The sequence below is a fragment of the Theropithecus gelada genome, chromosome 6, assembly GCF_003255815.1.
Source record: "Theropithecus gelada isolate Dixy chromosome 6, Tgel_1.0, whole genome shotgun sequence".
Classification (NCBI taxonomy): Eukaryota; Metazoa; Chordata; class Mammalia; order Primates; family Cercopithecidae; genus Theropithecus; species Theropithecus gelada.
The window spans coordinates 14,396,135-14,420,949 of NC_037673.1; the positions used below are offsets into that span (position 1 = coordinate 14,396,135).

Consider the following 24,815-nt stretch of genomic DNA (forward strand, 5'->3'; position numbering starts at 1 on the left):
TAGAGTTTGTCCAGAAAAGGCAGAGTAAATGCTTGCTTGATCCTTTTTATTTGCCATTTTCAGGATAATGAATTGTTGCTATAGTAACTTCTACATATGACTTTTTTTTTAGTATCATCATGGCTTTAAATATATATGGTGTGTTTCAAAGCAGTCTCTGTCATTTATCTTTTAACACGCCACTTGTCCTATCCATAGGAGCCCTTTCGAGGCAGGTCGCTTAGCTGTCCTTAGCCATCACCCTCGTAGTCTTCAGCATCTTCCGTGTTGTTTGGTTTTGACAGTGTATTAGTCCATTCTCATGCTGCTGTGAAGAAATACCTGAGAATGGGTAATTTATAAAAGGAAGAGGTTTAGTTGACACACAATTCCACAGGACAGGGAGGCCTCGAAAACTTACCGTCACTGCAGAAGGGAAAGCAAACACGTCCTTCTTCACACGGTGCAGGAAGGAGAAGAATGAGAGAAGTACAGGGCAAAGCAGGGCAAAGCCCCTCACAAAACCATCACATCTTGTGAGAGCTCACTCGCTGCACGAGAACAGCATGGGGGACCACCCCCGTGATTCAGTCACCTCCCACGAGGTTTCTCCCCTAACGTGTAGATTACAATTCAAGATGACATTTGGGTGGGAACACAGAGCCAGACCATATCAGACAACTTGAAATATCACACGGATCAGTAGAGACTCACGATGTGTTTTTCTCTTAATTGAAAAAAAGATAGCCTCGCTCCATCTACTGAAAAGGTCTGGAAACAGTGACCAACCCAAAAGCCCTGATCATCCCGAATGACTAGACTGTGGCTCTAAATACCGTTTACCACTAGAAGGAGATAGAGCTCCTTGAAGAAAAGATTAATTCCAGACCCAAGACAGGAAATGTGCAAGATGTTTCCAATTCAAATATAATTAGAGTTTTTTCCTTCTTTGATTTTATATTTGTATTCTTTTATCTAAAACCCTTATGTTAAAATATATGAATGAAACTGGTTTGGTTTATCCGGCTGCATAAACATAAACACATACTGTCAGTTACCACAATGACATCACATAACAAAGCTTCAACCAAGGTTGGCAAACTATGAACTGAGGGCTAAGTTGGGCCACCTCGACATAGTTTACCTGTCACCTCTGGCTACTTTCATCGGTTGTTGGTTTGAATAGCTGTGATGGAGAAACAGACCGTATGACCGCCCCCAAAACTGAAAGTGTTTACTGTCTACCCTGTATAGAAATCCAGGCACAGCCCAGCGGAGTTCTGCAGCTCAAGGTCTCAGGCCGCCGTGATCCAGGGGCAGGCCAGGTGTGCAGACCTCTCCAGGCTGGATGGAGACAGGGCTTCCCTTCCTCTGTGACCATAAAGCAGGGGCTGCCCTCTGTGTCCTGCCCCATGGGCCTCTCTATAGGGCAGAATGTAGCAGCAGGTGTCATCAGAGCGAGGGCTTCAGGAAAGAAAGAGATTTTTTAATTGAATTAGGTTTTATCCTATGCATTTTCTAAATCAGAAACTGGCCAGATAAATGCTGTAGGTAAAGACATATATTAGAGCCCAGTGATGTGTACTCCAAATACACGTTTGTAGAAGTCAAATTAGCCAAACATCGCTCTCCGTTGTTTTTTAGGCTTGCACCCTTGCTCGGAGGAATGCAGATGTCTTCCTGAAATACCTGCACAGGAACAGTGTGAACATGCCAGGAATGGTGACGCACATCAAAGCTCCTGAACAGCAAGTGAAAAGTGAGTAGAGCTGGGAATCCCCAGGGGCAGCCCAGTGCATGCCTGGCAAGAGACGGAAGGAGCCTGCACGACGTGTTCTGAACTCTCAACCTCAGTTTCGTTTTAAATGTCCGTTTCATGTTAATGAAGTCCTTACTAATGATCTTAGTTTAATAGTGAAAGATTAAACAAATGTATAGGCTGATATTATATTGAATAGGTTGATAATTTATTGAATAAGTTGAAGAATATAAACAGGGAGAAAATGCAAAATCAGGATGATATTTACTGCCATTGGCTATTTTGTTAAAGTAAGTGAAAAATAAATAGGGGGAAAGGAAAAACCAGATTTATCTATAAGCAAAGTATTTTTAAAAGCCCAAATTGAGAAAATACATCCCAATTTTATCACTGTGAAGTATTATCAATTTTGTATACCTGAGGCATAGTTAATAAAAACAAATTGAAAAATAATATGTAGGTTATGTCATTTGAGTATAAAAACCTATAAAACCATGTTTTTTGTGTGTGTGTGTGTATGTATGTAAGTGCTTAAGAAAAGGTCTGGGAAAATGTATACTAAATTGTAATAGGATTGATGTGGAAGGAAAATGGATAAAGAAACTAAGGCGCAAAGCAAGTAACTTTGACCAGGGCTACACAGCCTAAGTTGAGTTTTATAGGAAAAAAATTGTGATAATCAGTTAGCAAATGATTCATCTCACACTTTTCAAAACAATATGATAGACAAAAACTTTCTACATTACATTCCACTGTCTACTCATCTGATTCATCTGTTAGTTGTCACAAAATAATTTTGTTACACTACTGTAATTCTCTAAGTTCTATCAGTAAAACATTTTTATTGATGGACTTTTTCTTCTGGAAGAATGTGCAACTCACAAAAGCAACCGTTTTTCTACATGAATAAGTCTTCTGGGCCAGCAAGTTGTTTGCATTGATAATTGGTTTACTTGGTTCATTTCCTATAAAAATAATGTCCTTTCATCCATCTCTCAATATTGCTTTTATTTGTTGGTTGTGTCCTGTCTTTTCTGATTGAAGATATTGTGGTCCTTTCTAGGTTGCACTAGTTTGACACACGTTTGTGTGTGAGAGGGAGACTATGTTTCATTTATTTCCTCATTAGATCTTCATTATGCCTTTGCTGTTGTATATCCTAATGTTGGATGCTGTGAAGAATTAAAATAGAAGTGTTCTTTTTCCCTCAGAGCTACTTGGGGGTGAAAGGTTTATTTATGCTCGAGTCAGTGCACTAAGTTCCTGTAAGAGTAATGGTGGCAGAAAAGACAGTATAACCCCAAGGCACAGGCAAAGATGAATCTCAGACCACGTGGTCAGAGGACCCCCCCGCCCCCCTGCCAGGAGCTTGAGGAAGCACCATATCCAAGAGGGCACTTAGCACCCTTTACTGCTCACTTGCCCAAAATTAGTACTGGCTCAGGCAGAGACTGTGGAAATGAGAGACTAGAAAAAATGCTTTGGCTCATATTAATTTTCATGTGTGATATTTTCATGTAAGTGACAGCTTAATTTTTTTAGCAAACTTCAGATTTCAAACTTTTAATTTATTTCACTAAACTAGTTTCCTCTTCAGTGGAGTAAAAATAACAGCATGACCACTGGTCCCTGGGAGATAGTTGGCAGTGTCTAAAGGCATTTTTTATTGTCATTAAAAATGGTGACACCATATTGTCACCTTAAGAATATGGTGGTATTTAGGGTGATAATGGTAGAGATGGAGAAAAGTCAGTAAATTTGGGGTTCATTTTGGAGGTAGTATTGAGAGAGTCTGTTGTTAGGCTGGATGTAAATGCTGCTCTTCTGTTCTTGTTTATCACAAAGTACAGCCTGCTAGGAACTCAGTAAGTATTTGTGGAAAACTTCCTATATTAATGGTTTTCCAATATAATAAAGTTGCCAGGAACCCTCTATTTGATTTGCAGTTTCACTCTCGGAAATTTTTTTCTTAAGTTTTTTGTTTGTTTCATAAACTTCTAGAGCAAAACAAACTTAGTGTCAAAAATTCAAAAAGTGTACAAATGTATATAAGTTACCTAATTCCTTAGCTACTGGTAACCACTGTCAAGACTTTTGTGCAAGCTGTCTGTGCATATAAATGTAAATATGTAGAGAAATATAAACATGTATATTTCACTCACCCATCCCACTTTTTAATTTGTTACAAAAATGAGACTATATTACCTTGCAACTTGCATCTTTCACTTAATAATATATCTTAGTCATCTTTCTGTGTCAGAATTTAAAGACATGCTGTTCTTTTTAATACCCAGTATAGCATTTCTGAAGTTGATTTGACCTGTCCCTCAATTGGTGGGTCCTACGTTGCTGCCCATTTTCCACTGTTCTAAGCAGCGCTTCACTGTTCAAACATCTTTGTCCAAACAGTTTTGAATACTTGTGTGAGCACTGTTCATCTGAAAGATAAATTCCCAGTTCAAAGGTATGCATGCACATTTTCAGTGTCATTCCCTGGGGTCATCATACTCAGTTTTTCTTCTTCCATAATAGGGGATCGTGATTACCTGTTCCCTCACTCTTTCCAACACTGGATCTTATCCGTCTGCCAGGAAAGCAGTGAAAGATGGTCTCATTGTTTGAGGTTAAATGTGTTCCTGTATATTTAGTGACTGTATTTTTTAAATTGTGAACTTCATATTTATAGGCTTTGCTCATTCTTCTTCTAAAGAATTGTTCATTATTTTTCTGTTGACTATTCTGTGTCATATGTTCCCAATTCTTAAAAAGATTTTGTCTGTGCACCAGTTTTTGGTGGTTCTTGTTTGGTTATGACATTTTAAATGTTTGTGTAATGAGTTTTTTTTCCCTTTGTAACTTCATGCTTCTCTGCTTCCCCACTTCATGTCCTTTCCTCTCCTAAGGGGTTATGGTTTTGTGTTTCTTTTTTTTTTTTTTTTTTTTTTTTGAGATGGAGACTTGCCCTGTCACCTAGGCTGGAGTGCAATGATGCGATCGTGGCTCACTGCAACCTCTGCCTCCCAGGTTCAAGCGATTCTCCTGCCTCAGCCTCCCAAGTAGCTGGGACTACAGGCGCCCACCACCACACCCTGCTAATTTTTGTATTTTTAGTACAGACAGTTTCACCATGTTGGCCAGGCTGGTCTTGCACTCCTGACCTCAAGTGATCCACCCGCCCACTTCAGCCTCCCAAAGTACTGGGATTACACAAGTGAGCCACCGCACCCGGCCTGGTTTTTGTTTTTGTTTTTTTTTAAATCCACACTTGTTGATTATTACTCCACCACTTTGATATAACCTTTAATCTGTATAAAACTCCATCTACACAAAGTTTTAACAGTCTTGAAAAAAATGCTGACTTTTTTTCGGCCATTGTCGAATTGCATATTACCAACTTGTGCATTATGTCGAATGCATATTACAAAATACACATATCCCACGAATCCATCCAGCCGGAGGTATGACAGACTGACCTCAAATTTCCAGTGGTCTCTTTATCGTAAGATGCTCAACGGAGGTGAGAGTGAGAAGAGGTCTGGTCGACATGCTCACTGAGACAGGAAAGCAGCGCGATTCTTTATTTATCCTGCTGTCTTGGCATGGCATTTGCCTAAAAGTCTCAATAAAAATGAATGGAATTTTGCAGCTGTTTTAATTGATTGCAAGCACCAACGTACATCATTTTCTTTTTTCTCTCAGATATCTTGAATGAGCTCTTCCAGCGGGAGAACAGGGTATTGCATTATTGGACCATGAGGAAAAGACGGCTGGACCAGTGTCAGCAGTACGTGGTCTTTGAGAGGAGTGCCAAGCAGGTCAGTGCACACCTGGTGCCCAGCCTCCCCGCAAACCCCCGTGCTTACACCTGCCTCCACAGAGAGGCCAAGCTTGACATTTCCACCCTCTTGAAAACCACTTTCTAATGACAAACAGTATTGCCTTCTAGTTATGTTTGTTATGAAAAGAAAACCCCACAGCCTGGTGAAAGCATGTCACTCCGTGATTTTTGACCCCCAACACGTGTGCTTTCCCCTGCTATCTTTACCTCATCTCTAAGATAGCAGCGTACAAGTCATAATGATGAGGACTGTTTAAAAACTATTAGGGAATCTTGGTTCTGTACTGAGGTAAATACAATGGCTTTTTAAATATTGATGTATTTATATTTTCAAGACAAAGTTTTTATTTTTCCAATGAATCAAGCTAAAATTAAGTAAGAAATGTGACAGAATTTCTTTCCTTTTTTCTTTTTTTTTTTTTTCTTTTTGAGACAGAGTTTTGCTCTTGTTGCCCAGGCTGGAGTACGGTGGCATAGTCTCAGCTCACTGCAACCTCCGTCTCCCAGGTTCAAGCAATTCTCCTGCCTCAGCCTCCCAAGTAGCTGTGATTACAGGCGCCCACCACCACGCCTGGGTAATTTTTGTATTTTTAGTGGAGATGAGGTTTCACCATGTTGGCCAGGCTGGTCTCAAACTCCTGACCTCAGGTGATCTGCCCGCCTCGGCCTCCTGAAGTGCTGGGACTACAGGCGTGAACCACCGCACCTGGCCCAGAATTTCTAATAATTTAGTATAGTCAAAAAATGTTGATGTATCAAGGGGGCACATTTGGAGCATCCCCTTCTTAGGTCATTTTAGGATGAAGTGCTTCTGCCTGTATCATCAGTCATGGAAGATCATTTTATTGTAAAATCTGACCCCATCTTAAGCATTAAGATGCCTGTCACTTCTGTTTTGCCTTAATGGGAGCTTAAGAATCCGTAAACTTTCATCCAGAATTTGGGGGGTCTAGAGGGAAGCACAGGAGAGAAGGTGATTCCCCCAGCGCCTGTGTGTGGCCTGGCCCTGGTCTGGGTGCCTTAAAGTCACCCAGGGCAATTCTGTGATGTCAGTCGGTGTTGACCCACATTCTGACCATGATGCGGACCCATCTTCTGAATCCGGCTTGCAACCTGATATGCAGCTGATCCAGAGCAGGCATTGGATACATGCTTTTTAGCTGAAGAAAAATTAACTTTCTTAGCAGAGATTCCAGACTTAAGGAACAGCTTTTGTTCCATTTTGGAAAATGTAGGTCTCGAAGGATGCAGCCCATGCTCAGAACTCAGTTCCCAGAGTTGGATGAACTGGGTTCCTAGGCCAGGGATCTGACGCCCTGCTCTGCCTTGGCCCTTCTCTCCTCCCAGCGACATTCCAGGTGTAGCCAGCATGTTCCCAATAGCCAGGTGCATGCAGTCGCGTTTGGTAAATTATACTCTCTTAACATTTTATTAGACAGTTTAACCATATTTAAGATCATTGGAGGCCTGGTTGGATTTCTAATTAGAGATGGTTTCAGGTTCTTTTCTCACATAACTATATTATCTCTCCATTGAAAGACAAGGAATCCCTCAGCTACAGAGAAGCAAAATTGTTCATAATTCTGTTGTCAGAGAAAGATAATGGAATGTATTGTTGCATTTTCCTAAAGTCCACTTATTCACCGAAAATAAAATCCTGAAGTGCGTGCTGTTGCAGGTGGTGCCCCGTCTGCCTTCCGGCCGTTCCGCTTCTATTCACTGTCACAGTGTGCAGCGGATACCCGGTGCTCCGCAGACCGGCCTCCAGGGCTCTCGCTGATCTTGCCATGGCGCAGGCCCCTCCCGCCTGCTGGCTGCCTGCCCCAGGCCTTGCTGCTCTCCTTCCTATCTCCCAGTCTGTCCATTGCCTTTCTTGGCGCTCATTTGTGACTTGTTCTTGTCTTTCTTTCCTCTTCTTTCTGTGTGCTGTCTGCCAGCCCGGGCCTCCATTTCTGGTCTCCGGATTCATAAATCCCACTTCCTTGACATCGCTCCACAGTGACTTTACCAGAAGCAGAACTGCAATCGCGGTTCCCTTTCCCCATGTCCCTCTTGTCTTGTTGTTAGAAACCACTAGGTGTGGTGTTCTCGCTTCCCTCTTCCCTGCGCCCTGCCTCCTCCTCCTCTCCTCGCTCCTGCACCAGGTCCAGGAGGCGCAGACCTCTGGGTTTCTCAGCCTCTTCCCTGCGCCCTGCCTCCTCCTCCTCTCCTTGCTCCTGCACCAGGTCCAGGAGGCGTAGACCTGTGGGTTTCTCAGCCCCGTCCCAGTTCCCACTGCTGCCCTGGCCGTGTCCCCTTGCCCCTCTGCTCCAGGGTGCTCCCCAGGGCAGCTGCCTCCCCTCTCTCTCCACTCTAGTCCCTTCCTGAAAAAGGCTCATAGTAATGGTTTCTTTCATTGTGCTTTTATTGTGCCTTTAGGTTCGTGGTTGCAAGAAACTCAAACTTTTGTGTGTGTGGGAGTGTAAATTAGTTCATTGTGGAAGACAGTATGGCGATTCCTCAAGGATCTAGAACCAGAAATACCATTTGACCCAGCCATCCCATTACTGGGTATATACCCAAAGAATTATAAATCATTCTACTATGAAGACTCATACACACGTATGTTTATTGCAACACTATTCACAATAGCAAAGACTTGGAACCAACCCAAAGGCCTATCAGCAATAGACGGGATAAAGAAAATGTGACACATATACACTATGGAATACTAAGAAACTCAAACTTTTTATTGTTGCCACATAAGCGACACCATTATAACCATCTAGAATGTGCTTTTTAAAAATTTTGTAATTGTGATCAGACCTCAGTTTTATTTCACAGAGGGAATGCTGCTCGATGCTGCCAGCCTTGGTTTGCGATTTGACCTTTCAGCGAGGTGCTGCGGCCTTTGGGCTTCTCTCGGGAATGTTTAGCCCGCTGACTCCATTCATTCCTTCCCATTCCAGGCTTTGGAATGGATCCATGACAATGGCGAGTTCTACCTTTCCACGCACACCTCCACAGGCTCCAGTATACAGCACACCCAGGAGCTCCTGAAAGAGCACGAGGAGTTCCAGATAACTGCAAAGGTGGGTTCAAAGTGGACTTTGTGTAGTAGCCTCTAAGTCGAAAGCGAGTCTTTCTCAAAAATATCATAAAGAAATACCTCATGAGACTGGAGAAAAGGGATGACCCAGTGGCCTGTTCCACATTAACTGGGGGATGCTTCCTCCTGCCGTTCACATGTGTCCCTCTGTGTCCTCCGCCTCCTCCCTTCATCTGTGTCCTTTGTCCCTCTGATGTCTGTGAATACCGCCGTCTGTCTCCTTTTATTCCTTGTTTTTCTCATTATTCCCTTCTACACTTTCCCCCTCCTGTTTTCTTCTCTGAGGTGTTTTCCAAGGACTTGCTATTTTTGTGAAACACTCTTTGGTGTCCCCAAGTTGACCTTTATGTATTCTCGGGGTGTTTTCTTTCCTACACCTGGGGGTGTTTCACCATCTTTAGATGGTGAAAACTGTTACAGTCATGTTGCTCATGCTCAGTCCAGCTTGAAGTTGTGTCTGTTTTATGGTTGGCAGAGTCTGTGTCATCGCCTCTGTTAGTGCTTGTTCAGAGGTGTCTAAAACTTGAGGCATTTTCATTTTTCTCCTGAAAATAAAAAGAAAATTATGAAATCGAATTATCTTTATGGCATATATGTGAGTAAATACGGCTTTTTGAGGACAAATACAAGAATCCGCATACTGACCTGAACGTTGTCCCAGTTAAGGCTTCTACCTGCAGAGGCTGAGTCCTTCCAAGCGCTCACAACAGTTTTGAGACTCTTTTGGAGTCACCATTGCAACCTGTGGGGTTTTTGTTTTTCAAAGTCTGAGTATACGTCCTTTGTAGTATTTTCCGAAGTGCCTCTATTGTTGATGACAAATTCGAGTTTTTGGGAAAAGCTGCCAATTATTTCAAATGTATAAGAGTGGGAAATAAATGATAAGCAGGATAATATTTTTGGTTAAAAAGAAGTGTTTCTATAAAGTAGCAAAATTGGTTATCTCCCGTAGCCCCTGCCCTGGCTTTGAAAACGTAACAGGAATTTTTCAGTCATGTAGAGAGAGGATGGCTACTTTGTATTGTTTATTTGTCCATGTTTGTGTTTTCTGTTACTATTGCTGACTCCTCCGGCTCTTCTTTGCCACCCTCTGCTCCTGGTCCCCAAAGCTCTCCTTTCCCTTGGCCCTGAGGTACTGGGCTCTCTCCTTTTCCACGGCTCCTATCCTGGAGGCTCACACAGGCAAGCAGGGCTTCAGAGAGACCAGGCATGGGGGGCGCAGCAGGAAGACCCAGCCCAGGGTTGGGGTGTGGTGAGCACTGGGGGAGGGCAGGGGGCAGGACCATGGGACAGTAACTGCCCCCAGAGAGGGCCGACCCACCCTCCCCTGTGGGTAAGGATCGTGGCTTTTCCTCCTCCACATACACACCTGGCTGGACAGTTTTCACTTTTTGTTAATATTTAGATATTAAATAATAGTTATGCGCATTATATGACCTGTATTTAGGGGGGTGTGTGTGTGTGTTAGTCATGGAATCTGGCTCTGTTACCCAGGCTGGAATGCGGTGGCACCATAATGGCTCAGTGTATCCTGAAACTTCTGAGCTCAAGCGATCCTCTTCAAACTCCTGAGCTCAAGGGAGGCTGAGGTGGGAGGATCACTTGAGGCCAGGAGTTCGAGACCAGCTTGGGCAAGATGACAAGATCCTGTCTCCACAAAAAGAATTTTTTTTAATTAGTTGGGCATGGTGGTGTGTGTGCCTGAAGTCCCAAGCTATGTTTGCTTATTTGAGTATCGTTTGATTATAAAGGTATTAACAGAATGCCTAACATCACATACCACACTCAAAGCTAGATTTAAGATTTGCCATCTTTCACCGCTACTCCACTCTGCAGGCCATTGTGTATGGCCAGGCTGCTCACTGCCCAGCTCCAGGGGCCGTGCATGGGAGATGTGATGTGCACGTGACTGTCTGGAATTGAGTAACATGGTGGCCTGTTCCACTAGTAAAGTGTATATGAAAGAATGAAAGAATTTTTCCATTCCTGAATATTCCTTTTCCTCAAGTTTGGTGTGCAATTATTGAAAGATTGGGCAAGGATAGGCTTATTTTTTATTCTTGTATTTTATAAGGAATATCTAAAATTGTGAGTGATACATGACCTTTCTGATCCCCAAATATGTAGAACTGTTTCTTTTGTTGGGTTTATTGAATTGGTTATACTAGGAGGAACTGGTAGATTTTGAAAAGAACACCCCTCACCTTTCCTTTTCTTAGCAATCTTTTTCTTTGGTTTCTGACTGCCTTTCTCTTAATCAGAAAACGCCTGCTTTGGTGTTTGGAGATGTCCTTTGATTTTTCATCATGAGCTGAGGCTTCCTCACTTGCCTTCTGTCACCCAATCTTAGAATCTTCTAAGAAACCATGTTGCTTTTACTGTATAGAGAATTCCCAGCTCTGAAAGGAAAGTCTTTCAGCACACTTATTACAATGTTAAAACATTTTTAGTGTTGATGGAAATGAACCTGGAGGGCTAAACAAGAGTCTCCCATCACCGGCTCACCGAGACTCGACTCAGTCCCTTCACAACTGTCAGTGCAGTCGTTTCTCCATGGGTCTTGCAGGCACCACTTGCATCCAGATTGTGGGTGTTTATTTAAGAGAGATTTCCGTCCTCACTCCAAACCTAGTGACGTAGGCTCTCTTGGAGTGAGGCCTGAGGATGAGCATTTGAACAGCTCACCACGTGATTTTTGCACGCACTGAGGTCCAGAAACCATTGCCTTACTGAACTGTTCAGGATGCCACAGCCTTTCTCCCATAGGGCTTCCTGTGGTCCTAATCACCAGCGTCCCCAATGCCAAATGCTTTACTTTGTTAGAAAGTGTCTAACACCATTGAATTTCTGTCTAAGAACATGATGAGCAAAGCTCTCTTGAGCTTGTGGACTTAAGACTTCAGTTTGCTTTTATTTTTCGCCGGTTCCTGGATTATGCCTACAGATGAGGTTGTTCAGTTAAAATGTTTATGTGCTTTTTAAGCACTGTAACAATCTCTAGAGATAACAAATAGAATAAGAATGAAAATCCTTATAATATCTCACTTTAAAAGATGTAATAATTTTTTCTGATGATGTTTTCCAAGATAAATGGCTTTGGAAAAAAAATTAAGTTAGATTTATATCTCACCTTAGTACCGAGATAAATACCAGAAAAAGATTTAAATATCAGCAGTGCTACCTAATAGTACCAGAAGAAATAACAGGATTTTTTTATATCCTCGTGTGGAGAAATTTGTCTAAATGACACAAAATCCAAACCCATGAAAGAAAAGGTTAATAAATTCACCTACACAAAAAAATGTAAAACTTTCCACAGGGCAGTCCACTGTAAGGAACATCTAAAGATAAAAATCAAATAGAGAAGATATATAGGCAGCTCATATCACAAAGGACTGATTTCCCAGTAGGAAAGAACTTTTACAAATCAATAAGGAAAAAAAAAGACCAAGAAAATGGACAAAAGTTACTAAACATGTGTCATAGGAAGGGAATAAATGGCTTTCACCATGAAATCATCAACTTAGTATCAGAAAAGCATGCATCAAAACCACACCGAGTTCATTTCACCCAGTGGATTGGCAGAGATCAAAAAGGTGGACCCCATGCTGCATGGACGAGGCTCCATTGTTGGGGGAATGGAGCAGGGCAGCCCCTCAGAGGCCTCTGGCGGCATCTTCCTGCCCGCTCGTACTGCACTTGCTGTCTGCCCCAGCAGTTCCAGGTCTCACAATGTGTGTTACGGCAGCAGCACTCAGGCACATGTCTAACCACTGGTCACGCAGCTGTTTGATTTCTTGCATTGTTGCCGTGGTAGACGGAATTTGGAAACAACACGGAGACCTATTGGCGGAGAGACATTAACTTACGTCCATCCATACAGTTCACATCCATATAGTGAAATATTACCCAGCTCTTAACACAGGCGAGGACTTTAGTTCTGATCAGGAAGGACAACTAGGATTTGTTCAGTAGAAAATGCTAATACAGAGCACTGTTTGTTGTATGCAAGAATATGTGTAAAAAATGAGAGAAAAATACTTATGTAAATTTGTGCACTCGCTTGTACATGCACGTAAAATGTCTCTGAAGTGATAGCAAGAAGCTGGTAATTGGAACTAGTGACAGTGGAAGGTGGGGTGGAAAGAGTTTTTACTTCCTTTTTTAACTTTGAAATTTTGAATCCTGTAAACGTATTTTAAAAATACCAATGCAAGTAAAAATATACTGAGATATTTTTAAAGTTCATAGGTCAGCAGATTTACAGTACTTAGTTTTTGTCACACCATTCAGTTGCTGAACAATTCTTGTTTGATTTTGGCAAGCTGCATTATCTTTTTATCTTCACTTCTGTGTCCCCATCACTGAAAACACTCAATAGCTTTCTTCACCCCTTGAAGATAGATCTACAGGTGATTAACAGTGCCCTCCACAGGTGGCCCTTGTGGCAATGTAAGAGATGTTAGTAAGCGAAACAAGCAAACATTTCTGGGCTGTGAAGGTGATGTTCTCACAGGAGAAAGACAGACGATGACTGTAAAAATCACTTGCACCCCCTGTCAGAAGGCCATGCGTGTATGGGAGGCAGCAGAGCAGAAGAATAGGCAGGGAGGCAAGCTGCAGTTTAAAGGGGTCCAGGGAGGGCCCGCTAAAAGAGTGGCGTTTATTTGAGTAGAGACATGAAGGAGCCATAGGGATATCTGGGGAAGTGGCTCTCCAGGCAGAAGCGCCAGTGCAGAGGCCCCAAGGAGGGTGCTGGCCTGGAAGGGTGAGTTGGTGAGTTGGTGAGCCACAGCTGGGGAATGAGGGTGCTGTTGGGTGGCTGGGGGCTGGCTGGGGTGTTGGGGTTATTTGTGGAGAGTCTGGAGGATCTTGACGGCTGACTTCACAGGTTACCCAGTGACTTACGGCTTAGAACTTTGATTTTACAAGCTAAGATCATTTATCTGGGTTTTGAACTCTGACCTTTCTTTTGGGGATTTTTAAAGTCAGTTTCCTGAATATGTGTTAAAAAGATTTTCTAGTTAAAGCTTAACGGAGAATAGCAGGTTCCATAGAAGAAGAGTAACTCACTTATTTGAAAACACTGTAACAAAGGAAGCTTAATAGTAATAGCCATCGAAATGAATGTGAGGAGAGAGATCTGTCAGACCAGTTGAGTGAGGTTGCCAAATGGTATATATAACTTGGTTTATGGTTGTCTGTGTATCTCTGTGAAAAATAATAAATTATGCTTAACTTAATGAAAGATCTTTTCTGTGTACATATAAAATAGAACAATTTTAGAGAGAGCTCTCAAACAGGGAAACAAAATTTACAGTACCTCTATATAGATAATTTCCTGACTAGTGAATTTTCCTCCACATTTTCTAAGAGTTAAAAAAGCAATCAACATGATACAGAGGAGCTTCATGAGGAATTTTGTTGAGTGCCTGCTCTGGGGACAGCCTTGGCCACACATGCTCCAGGAAAACCAAAAAGTCGAATGGCTGCTTGCCCCGAAAGAGCCGTGGGTCCAGTTGGGCACAGAGTAAACGTGCACAGAGCGAGGAGTGTCTGCTCAGCAGCTTTGAGGAGAGTAGCAGCATGGCGAAGACTGTGTGCTTCACATACATTCCTTCACGCATTTTTACTGAGCACCTCCTAGATGAAGACATTGCTGAAAAATAATCTAAGTTTCTTCTTTGAGGTCATAAAAATGCCATTCATTGTGGAAGTGCTGAGGAAAGATAGCTGGTCAAGAATCCGGGAGATGGAGTGGATGGACTGGGGGCTTTGGTCTCAGTTTCTGCCACCAGCCGGTTTTCCTGTTCAGAGCTGGGAGTTGGAGGCAAGTCGCCATTATGTTTCAGGTTTCTGGCAGTCGGGTTCATTTGCCTCACAATACTTTCCCGTTGTTTTTTGCAGCAAACCAAAGAGAGAGTGAAGCTATTGATACAGCTGGCAGATGGCTTTTGTGAGAAAGGGCATGCCCATGCGGCAGAGATAAAAAAATGTGTCACTGCGGTGGATAAGCGGTACAGAGACTTCTCTCTGCGGATGGAGAAGTACAGGACCTCTTTGGAAAAAGCCCTGGGGATTTCTTCAGATTCCAACAAATCGGTAAATGGCCTTGTGCAACCTGAACAAATCATGGTCTTCTTCCTGACGCCCGCTTTGCTGATTTCATTAACTGAGTTCATTGGCTCTCTCATTCCACAGAGTAAAAGTCTCCAGCTAGATATCATTCCAGCCAGTGTCCCTGGCTCAGAGGTGAAACTTCGAGATGCTGCTCATGAACTTAATGAAGAGAAGCGGAAATCTGCCCGCAGGAAAGAGTAAGCCAGTCTTTCAGAATCTACCAGGATTCATTGAAAGAGTGAAGAGAATGTCGTTTGGACAGACGTGCTTCTCTTTGTGCTTTGAAGTCACGTGGCACCCAGGCTTGTAGCTCTGAGTGGACTTAGTTGTGTCGGCACAGACTTCATTGGGTTCACTGTTCTCTTATCACCTGGTTCAGAAACAGCACCTAGTTTTTAATCCCTGTGCCTGTGTTTCATGTGGAGTTGACAAATTGTCATTAATAGATACTGATACTAAGGAGAGGAAATTAATAGGTTTTATCACCCCTAAAACAAATTTAGGTGTTTAAAAGTTGCCAGTTAGTAAACCCTATGTAAATAAATAAGAGTGCTCTAACCCAGTGGTTCTTCATTGGCAGTTTCGTCCCCCAGGGACACTTGGCAATGTGAGGGGACACTTTGGTTGTCACAGTGGGGAGGGGCAGGGAGTGCTGTTGGCCTCTAGTGGGAAGCTGCTGAGCACTGTCCAGTGCAGAGGACAGCCCCACAGCAGAGTTACCTGGCCCTGGATGTCCACAGTGCCAGGTGGAGAAACCCTGATCTATCAGTACCTCAATAAAATGTTTGCAGAAATCTTGTTTTCCCCTTTGAATTAGCGGCTGGATACTGTTGTTCTATTTGTGATTTACCTCTCCAAAATGATCACTCTAAGACTAATACTTTTAGACCCTGTCTGTTATTTCATAAATCCATAGAAGTAGATAGTGAAGTAAATTGCACCCTAACTGGACTCCTCACTGTCTTCCTCTCTTTAAGGTTCATAATGGCTGAGCTCATTCAAACTGAAAAGGCTTATGTAAGAGACCTCCGGGAATGTATGGATGTAAGTAAGTTTTTTTTTTTTTTTGCTTGTTTATTTAGATTGAGCATAAGCTTGCTATTTTATTCTTACCTGTTGGTAGTCATTAGAATAATCACAATTTTTTTCTGTCATTTTTAAAAATTTAAAGTATGCTTAAGCAGCCGGTTTCATGTTTCTGCACTTCTGTAGTGTTCTAGGTTTGTTTTTCACTCATTACAGAGATGATACAGCATTAATCCTCTCATTCTGTTTATCACATGATGGCCTGGCTGACATTCTCTTTGTATAGAATTTTACAGCAGCTTCAGAGAAATGTGCCTACTAGTTATGACTGGCAACTAATACTCGGTGGTATCAGGAATATTGGTTGTACTTGTGGAGTAGGTTAATTCCAAAATTTGAAGCTGGGAATAATTTTAGAGTTGAAAAGTATAGGAACTCTTTTCAAGTATTAACAGCAACTGAGGGCCTTTTTTAGAAGGGTTTTTTGTGTTTTGTAAAAGGGTCCAGTCCTCAGTTATACTTTCATTTGCACATTAATTCTGTGTATTTACAGATGTCAGAACAGCTGTTTCTTGAAAATGTGGTGTTTATTTTTGCCTAACCCCTGTTTCCCTCTCGGCCAGACCTACCTGTGGGAAATGACCAGTGGCGTGGAAGAGATTCCACCTGGCATTGTAAACAAAGAACTCATCATCTTCGGAAACATGCAGGAAATCTATGAATTTCATAATAAGTGAGTGGCTTTTTCTTTGGGAGCAGTTACTTTTGAAATCCACATGCTGTGCTGAAGTTTCGTCACAAGGAATGAAACGTTCCCGTTGAATTAGGCAGATGTCAGTGATTTTGTTACCATTCAAATGAAGCCTATCAGGCTTTCTCCAAAAAGACTGACATTCTAGAAACTCTTTTAATACAGACTCAACTTTATGTTTGTACTTATCTGTTACAGAAATAAGATCAGGAAAACTATGAAAATATTTTTATAGGAAGCTTAATTTCTCTGAAGCTGAGCCATCAGGTGCCCTGTGAGTTACTTCTGAGGGTTGAGAGACCGTGGAGCCGCCTTGGGACTGCTGGCCTATGATGTTTGGTCTCTTATAGTAAGATAGGAGGAACTGAAGAAGCAACAGAAGTGTATTCTGACCAAAATAAAATGCACTTTCCATTGGCCACAGGAGGTACATGATTCTCTTTTAATATTTTTAAAGCAGCAGCGGCAGAATCTCCTTTAGGTGGCCTGTGGTGAGATGACGCAGGGGTCAGCAAGAGCGCAGTCCCCTCACTTCCCAGCAGAAGGCAGGAAAGACCAAATGGGTTTTCAGCCAAATATTTACATCTCTAAAGTATATCCTCAGTGAACACACTAGCACTTTCCCAGAAATACATTTGTTAGAAAGTGTTTGAAGGCTAAACTGGCTAGCTGTTTGAAAGTCACAATAACTTACCCTAGTTAAGAGCTACATGTTTTGTTAATTCTTTAGGGGGCACAGATTTCTCAATTTCTGGCATATCTCACTAGTAAAATGTTTTAAAACACCTTCATAATGTGATACCATTTTTATTCTTTGCAGCATATTCCTAAAGGAGCTGGAAAAATATGAACAGTTGCCAGAGGATGTTGGACATTGTTTTGTTACTTGGGTAATGAAACCTCAACCATTTGTTCTCTCCCAGCTGTTAGGTGACATTGAGGGAAGTTACGAGGGATGATCTTCATTTCCTTTAAGTCACCATCTTCTGCTCATATTCATGCTTGCAGAGAAATAGACTTTACCTCAAAAGAATTGCATCCTTCAACTACTTGTTTTTGTGGAGTGAGTTTTTTTTACTGGCCCTGGCGATGGTTTGAAATAGAATATTTAGTATGCCAGGCCTCCACTTGACCCTGGGGATTTGCTGATCGGTGAGTTCCCAGTGCTTCTGGGGGATCGTCCGGTCTAGAGGGGAAGCAGACAGGTGAACGTGTAGTCATGCTGTCCAAAGCCCGAAGCCAGGTCTGCACGTGCCGCTGTGGAAAGAGAGGACAGGTGCTCAGCCCGACGTTCTGGGCTTGGGGAGGCTGCTGCAGCTGCATGCTGTCAGAACGATGTGGTTCTCACTTCAGTAGCTTTCTTTTTAAAATAGGGTCTCTTCAACTTGAGGCTTAAATTTCCATTATCCATACAGCTTCTTTTCTATATGAAAGTTTATCATGCGTTGATTTGCTATGGTTTAAATGAGATCTTTTTATTTTTATTTTTATTTCTTTTGGCTTATAGGCTGACAAGTTTCAGATGTATGTCACATATTGCAAAAATAAACCTGATTCTACTCAGCTGATATTGGAACATGCAGGGTCCTATTTTGACGTAAGTAATAGATTCCTGAAGAGACTGTAATTTTCCAAGTTGTGTACATAAAATGCAGCGTTACTCATAACTTTCACCTAATTGATAGTACAATATTTTCATTTTTATCTCTCGTTTATATTGGGCTATTCTTCTATTGTCTTCTGTTTTTTAAAGATCCTACACAAATACTGGAAGCCTTATATCTGTAAGAAACTTAGATTGTAATATATACATGTATGTTTGTGTGTGTGTGTTATAATTTATACTCAATCATTTATAATGTCATGACTATTTATATTCAATACATTTTTTCACATGTAATATTGTACACAGAAGGCATAAACTATTAAGCTTCTTTTCCCCCTCAGTAAAACAAAAACAAATGTGGTGAATCTTTTTATTTTTCCTATTTTAATTTCATGATGTTATGAATTTTCAAAATCAACCTACCAGTAAAGTTTTACAAATAGTGCCGTAACGACTAGGATAATTAGAAGGTTAACTAATTGTGTTCTCATTGGAGTAAACGTAGATACAGGCCATCTGTGTTTTGAAAGCTATTCAGCGGATTATTCAGCACAAAAGGCATGGAGCTTTAGAACGTGATACACAGAGTGCTCTCTGGGTTTCCAGAACTTGGTCAAATATGTGCCAGTACATTTTGATTGAAGGATAAGGTGCTGTGGAATAGTGTGCATAGTTTGGTGCATAAGGTTGTGAGGATGTTGGACTTGTTTTCTGTCTTTACACTTGTATATGTACAGATGGGATCATCAGCTCTTATCTGGAAGTCTGGGGACGTAGAATAAACTTTTCAGTTTCTGTCTTTGAGGTGAAGCCCTGCCTGTAGATGACCCTATTTTAATTGTCATTCTCTTGACCGTTACATTACACATTACACATCACTGCCTTTTTAAATAGGAAGGCTTCTCCCAGGCCAAAGGGGCCTTTTCTTTTTAATATTTCACATGATTCTAGGTCTTTGCCATCAGACAAAATTGAGCACCTGTATATGGAGTTAGAAGTATTTTAGTATTAAGTATTTCACTTAAACAGTGAGAGCATATAGCACATTTAATGTTTGGAATCAAAGCCATTTTAGAAACCCTTATGCCCCAGCAAAAGAAACTATCATCAGAGTGAACAGACAGCCTACAGAATGGGAGAAAATTTTTGCAGTCTAGCCATCTGACAAAGGGCTAATATCCAGAATCTACAATTAACTTAAACAAATTTACAAGAAAAAAAAAGAAATCAAAAAGTGGGCAAAGGATATGAACAGACACTTCTCAAAAGAAGACATTTATGCAGCCAACAAACATACGAAAAACTCATCATCAATGGTCATTAGAGAAATGCAAATCAACCACAATGAGATACCATCTCCCACACCAGTTAGAATGGCGATTATTAAAAAGTCAGGAAACAACAGATGCTGGCAAGGCTTTGGAGAAATAGGAACACTTTTACACTGTTGGTGGGAATGTAAATTAATTCAACTATTGTGGAAGACAGTGTGGCTATTCCTCAAGGATCTAGAACCAAAAATGCCACTTGATCCAGCAATCCCATTACTGGATATATACCCAAAGGATTACAAATCATTTTATTATAAAGACACATGCTCACGCATGTTTATTGCAGCACTGTTCACAATAGACTTGGAACAAAGACTTGGAACAACCCCAGATGCCCATCAGTGATAGACTGGATAAAGAAAATGTGGCCATATACACCATGGAATACTATACAGCCATAAAAAAAGGATGGGTTCAGGCCAGGCACGGTGGCTCATACCTGTAATTCCAGCACTTTGGGAGGCCAAGATGGGTGGATCACGAGGTCAGATCGAGACCATCCTGGGTATTATAGTGAAACCCCATCTCTACTAAAAATACAAAAAAATTAGCCAGGCCGTGGTGGCAAGCACCTGTAGTTCCAGCTGCTGGGGAGGCTGAGGCAGGAGAATGGCGTGAACCTGGGAGGCGGAGCTTGCAGTGAGCGGAGATCGCACCACTGCACTCCAGCCTGGGCGACAGAACAAGACTCCATCTCAAAAAAAAAAAAAAAAAAAAAACAAAGGATAGGTTCATGTCCTTTGCAGGGACATGGATGAAGCTGGAAACCATAATTCTCAGCAAACTAACTCAAGAACAGAAAACCAAACACTAGGTGTTCTCACTTATGAGTGGGAGTTGAATAATGAGAGCACATGGACACAGGGAGGGGAACATCACACACTGGGGCCTGTCAGGGGGTGGGGGCCTAGGAGAGGGATAGCATTAGGAGAAATACCTAATGTACATGACAGGTTGATGGGTGCAGCAAACCACCATGGCATGTGTATACCTATGTAAGAAATCTGCACGTTCTGCGCATGCACCCCAGAACTTGAAAAGAAACCCTTATGCCCTAAAACATGTCTTCAAGAATAAGAGAAATCATGCCTGAGAGACTTCACAAGTTACATGCTTTCAGTATTCATAGTATGTTGGTTTATTTTTTTAGAGGCTTTCTGCTCCAGCTTCCTCTGTTCTCCAGACTATCTGATAACCTTTGATTATGCTTCTTACCAGTAACAAGCGTTATTGAACATCTATATGGTGCTCATTTAACTCTAAGGTCTGCCCTAGGTGCTAGCATAAAGTGGTGATTAGCACAGACACAGCCTGTCTTCACAGCAAGGAATACAACCAGCCAGCAGGTCGTTACCTGTAAAGGACATAATTACAAAATGCAAAGTGCAAATCATGGCATTAAATGTGCACTGAACAGTAATGTAGATCCTCCTGCTCCAAAGTACCCCTTGCTCTCCAGAAGTAACATTTTAGAAGCAAAGAAGTCTGTGTTAATAATTTAAAAACCTCTTAGGAGAAGGAAACTCTATTATTTCAGCATGATTAAAAAGTTGTCAGGTACAGTATTTGGAAAGGTAATGTGTCGTATAGCCATGATTTAACAGTGTAGCCCCATGATTAAGGCTTGTTTCTTGTTTGGTTTTGTTTTAATACAGGAGATACAGCAGCGACATGGATTAGCCAATTCCATTTCTTCCTACCTTATTAAACCGGTTCAGCGAATAACAAAGTATCAACTCCTTTTAAAAGTATGTATAATGGCTCTTCAGCCTGTGAAATTTTATGAATTTTGTATTATTATTTTGACATTTACATAATTACCCTGAATTTTTTGAAACACCTAGTCAATTAATTTTACTTTTTAATTCATTAGTATTTATTGCCCTGCCTAATTTCTCATTGCAAGAGTTAAATGAGAGTATGTGTCATGATTATGGATCTGAACTGCACTGACTGACCCTAAACATAAAATGAGAAATCATCAGTTCTTGATATTTTAGTACCCTTAGTTCCCAGCTGTGGCTTGCTGACCGTGGGCCAGGTGTGGTGCACTTTGGTATGCTTTGTGTATGTTGACCTCCCAACAATGCTAGTCTGCGGGCGTGGAAACCAGCCTCGGACTGTAAGGAGCATGCCCAGAATCATCACTCACACCTGTTAACAGGCTCAACTCCGAACACAGAGCTGGCTGATGCCCAGGGCTTCCACTGAAGCCATGGAGAACCCACGCCCAGGAGGCTTCCTCTGTCTTGTTGCTTGTCCCTGATGTCACAGCCCTCACGGCACACCTTGTTCATACAGATCACAAGTATTGGAGACAGGGTGACGTCTGCTTTTTATTAGTTGTGAATGACTATAATTAAAATCACATTTAGGAAAACAATAGCGATTAGTCTCGACAATAGAAAGGTAAACAAAACTTAGAATTCGTGCTAAGAGTTGTCACAGAATGTATTATGTACCATCAATACACGTTTTCTTGACTACATAAAAATTGACAGCTTTTGTCTGGTAATGTTCAGCTTACCATTTTCTCAGCTGGTGAATGTTATTAAGCATTAAAATGTAGAAACCATGCATTCATCCCAGTAATGGTATTCTATGAATCCTGCCTTGTTCCGGATACTATCCTAGGCTCGACAACAGGAAGTTATTATGTAATTTGTCTAGATATGAAAGAAATTTAGAAAATGGAGTTACGAATACCTGACACTCTTGTTTACCCTTTTTGTTAGTAAGAAAAATCTAGAGACAGTAGTAAGTGACTACATTGTTTTGTGAAAGTGATACTATTATGGGATTTTTCTATTGGAAAAGCGCTCCTGTATTTTCATATCAAAATTCCATTAAGTGATTTTGTGACCATCCCTGCAGAAATATATAGTTGCTATAAATGCAAAATAAGTCAGGAGGCTAAATTGTTCGTATTCAGATTTGTCCTTTGCTTTCTAATTCTGCAGAGGCAGTTTACCTTTTAGTGTCTTCAATATGTAAGGATTTTGTTTTTAGCATGTAGTTCTACTAAACTGGTGCTTAAATTTGTGAACCTCACCTTACTCTGCCAGAGGTTCTTCAGGAGAACAGTAATAAGCTCCCTTAAGCTCCCCAGCAAGGAAGATTTTCTGCCAGTTATCAGTTACTAGGCTCAGCACACTGCATTTGTGAGCAGCGTTTGCCATGCTGCTGAGGATCACAGGTAAACACCATCTGGTGATGAGGGAAGGTGCCCATCAGGCAGCTGAGTTGCTCTCAAGCAGCCTCTGGGAGACCAGTGCTGACTGCAGTGTCATACCTCTCTTTTGTCAACTTCCAAGACACAAAACACTGCTGTTGCTATTACTGACTAGTAGTAATTATTAATACCCCAGTAAGAAAATATCTTGAAGCCCACCAGAAGGTGAACTTATTGTTCCTGCTGTCTTTCATTTAATAACGGATGTTTCTCTAAATAGCTCTGAAATGTAATCACACACATAGGGCTCCCCAGAGAGAGGTAATTCAACCATTAGAGCTTTTCTAAACATCCTACGCGAAAAGGAAATGCATTTGCCTGTAAGTACTCATGCGGCGTTACTGTTTCTGCTGCGTGACTTGGCTGGTCCAGTTTAGATGGGGTGTTGCATTCATGGCTCCAGGGTTCAAAGTCACGCTGGGATTGTGTGGTAAACGCACAGTTGGACCTGGCATGGCCATCAGCTGTAACCAGTAGCTGATCATGTGTTACACAATAATTAAATAGCTCTATCTTTTTTTTTTTTTTTTTTTTTTTGGAGACAGAGTCTTGCTCTGTTCACCAGGCTGGAGTGCGGTGGCACAATCTTGGCTCACTGCTGCCTCCACCTCCCAGGTTCATGTGATTCTCCTCCCTCAGTCTCCCAGCTAGTTGGAATTACAGGTGTATGCCACCATGCCCAGCTAATTTTTTTTTTTTTTTTTTAAGTAGAGATGGGGTTTTACCATGTTGGCCAGGCTGGTCTTGAACTCCTGATCTCAAGTGATTCACCCACCTCAGTCTCCCAAAGTGCTGGGATTATAGGCATGAGCCACCACACCCGGCCTCTGTTTATCATTTTTGAGGCTTGATTATTAACAGGTATACTAATTTCATCTTAAACTACGAATACATCTGGCTTACTCTGATTAGAACAGGACAAACCCTGCCATCCACTGAATAAAGGGGTAGTCATTCTTTTCTATGAGAACATATGCCCAGTTGACCACACTCTGTTTTTATCTTGAAAGCCATGGCTTTCATAGACTGTTTCTGCCAAGGTCTCATTGACGGAACATTCTGCAGTCTTTACCTAGTTTCTGGTGTCGATCTTTGCAGGAGCTGCTGACGTGCTGTGAGGAAGGAAAGGGAGAGATTAAAGATGGCCTGGAGGTGATGCTCAGCGTGCCAAAGCGAGCCAATGATGCCATGCACCTCAGCATGCTGGAAGGTAATGGACCCTCCATACCCCAGTATGCATTTATGCAGTTTCTAATGACTCTTTGTAAATGGATTTCCTGAACCCTAAAAATCCCAGCTTTATGTCTCTGTGTTAGTGGTTAAGAACATGTCTTAAAGAATCAGTGTCATTGCTTTTCTTAAGGACCACATAAAATGCTTCTACACTCGTTGAAAGGCTTTTCTTGTCCCTTCACTGGAAAACAGCCTCTCCACACTCTGGACTCCAGTAGCATTTTGTGTCGCTTGCTGCAGGCCACCTGCTCTCCCTGTTAGGTGGATGGGTAGGTGGGTGTATGGATGGATCAAACCCCAGGACTGTAAAATCCTTAAAAGAATGTGTTGCTTCCCCATCTATGTATCTGTTGCATCACTTGCTAGAGCCTGGAACATAGTATTCACCAGATATTTCCTTGTATCATTGAATTTGGTGCATAACATGGTAAAGAGAAAATTAGATAAATATGTTTCAAAATTATAGCAATTATAATTTTCATAAATGCCTCTGTTTAAGAAAGCTCTTCCTGTGGTGCAAAGCTTGGTTCTTGCCAGGCTACACAGGGTAAGTTATAATCCTGCCCCAAATGCTTTTGCTAGCCTGCGTCTTTATGGGCAACACTGAACATAGGTGCTGCTGTGGGTAATAAGACCCAAAACTCAGAGGCCAAGCAAAACAGATTTTTCTTTCTCTGATATAAAATGCTGATCTGGTATGGCAACCCTTCATGATGTCATCAAGGACTCAGGCTGTGTTCCAGCTAGTTTCTCTCCATTCTAGTTGTTTTTCTGGCTGGCTAGGTCCAGGGTGTTTCAAGACCATGCCAACATTCCATCTAGCAGGAAATGGGGAAGAAGGTCAGGGAGGGA

General features: G+C 41.8%; 1 protein-coding gene across 1 annotated transcript in view; it reads left to right on the forward strand.

The window, feature by feature from the left end:
- Positions 1–24,815, forward strand: part of TRIO (trio Rho guanine nucleotide exchange factor) — a 366,882-nt gene that overhangs the window by 231,977 nt on the left and 110,090 nt on the right. The window contains exons 19-29 of the mRNA XM_025387077.1: positions 1,624–1,738; positions 5,438–5,553; positions 8,525–8,647; positions 14,572–14,766; positions 14,866–14,981; positions 15,762–15,828; positions 16,434–16,543; positions 17,382–17,451; positions 18,069–18,158; positions 21,154–21,246; positions 23,829–23,940. Coding sequence (XP_025242862.1) covers positions 1,624–1,738; positions 5,438–5,553; positions 8,525–8,647; positions 14,572–14,766; positions 14,866–14,981; positions 15,762–15,828; positions 16,434–16,543; positions 17,382–17,451; positions 18,069–18,158; positions 21,154–21,246; positions 23,829–23,940 — 1,207 coding nt within the window. The remainder of the gene's footprint in view (positions 1–1,623; positions 1,739–5,437; positions 5,554–8,524; positions 8,648–14,571; positions 14,767–14,865; positions 14,982–15,761; positions 15,829–16,433; positions 16,544–17,381; positions 17,452–18,068; positions 18,159–21,153; positions 21,247–23,828; positions 23,941–24,815) is intronic.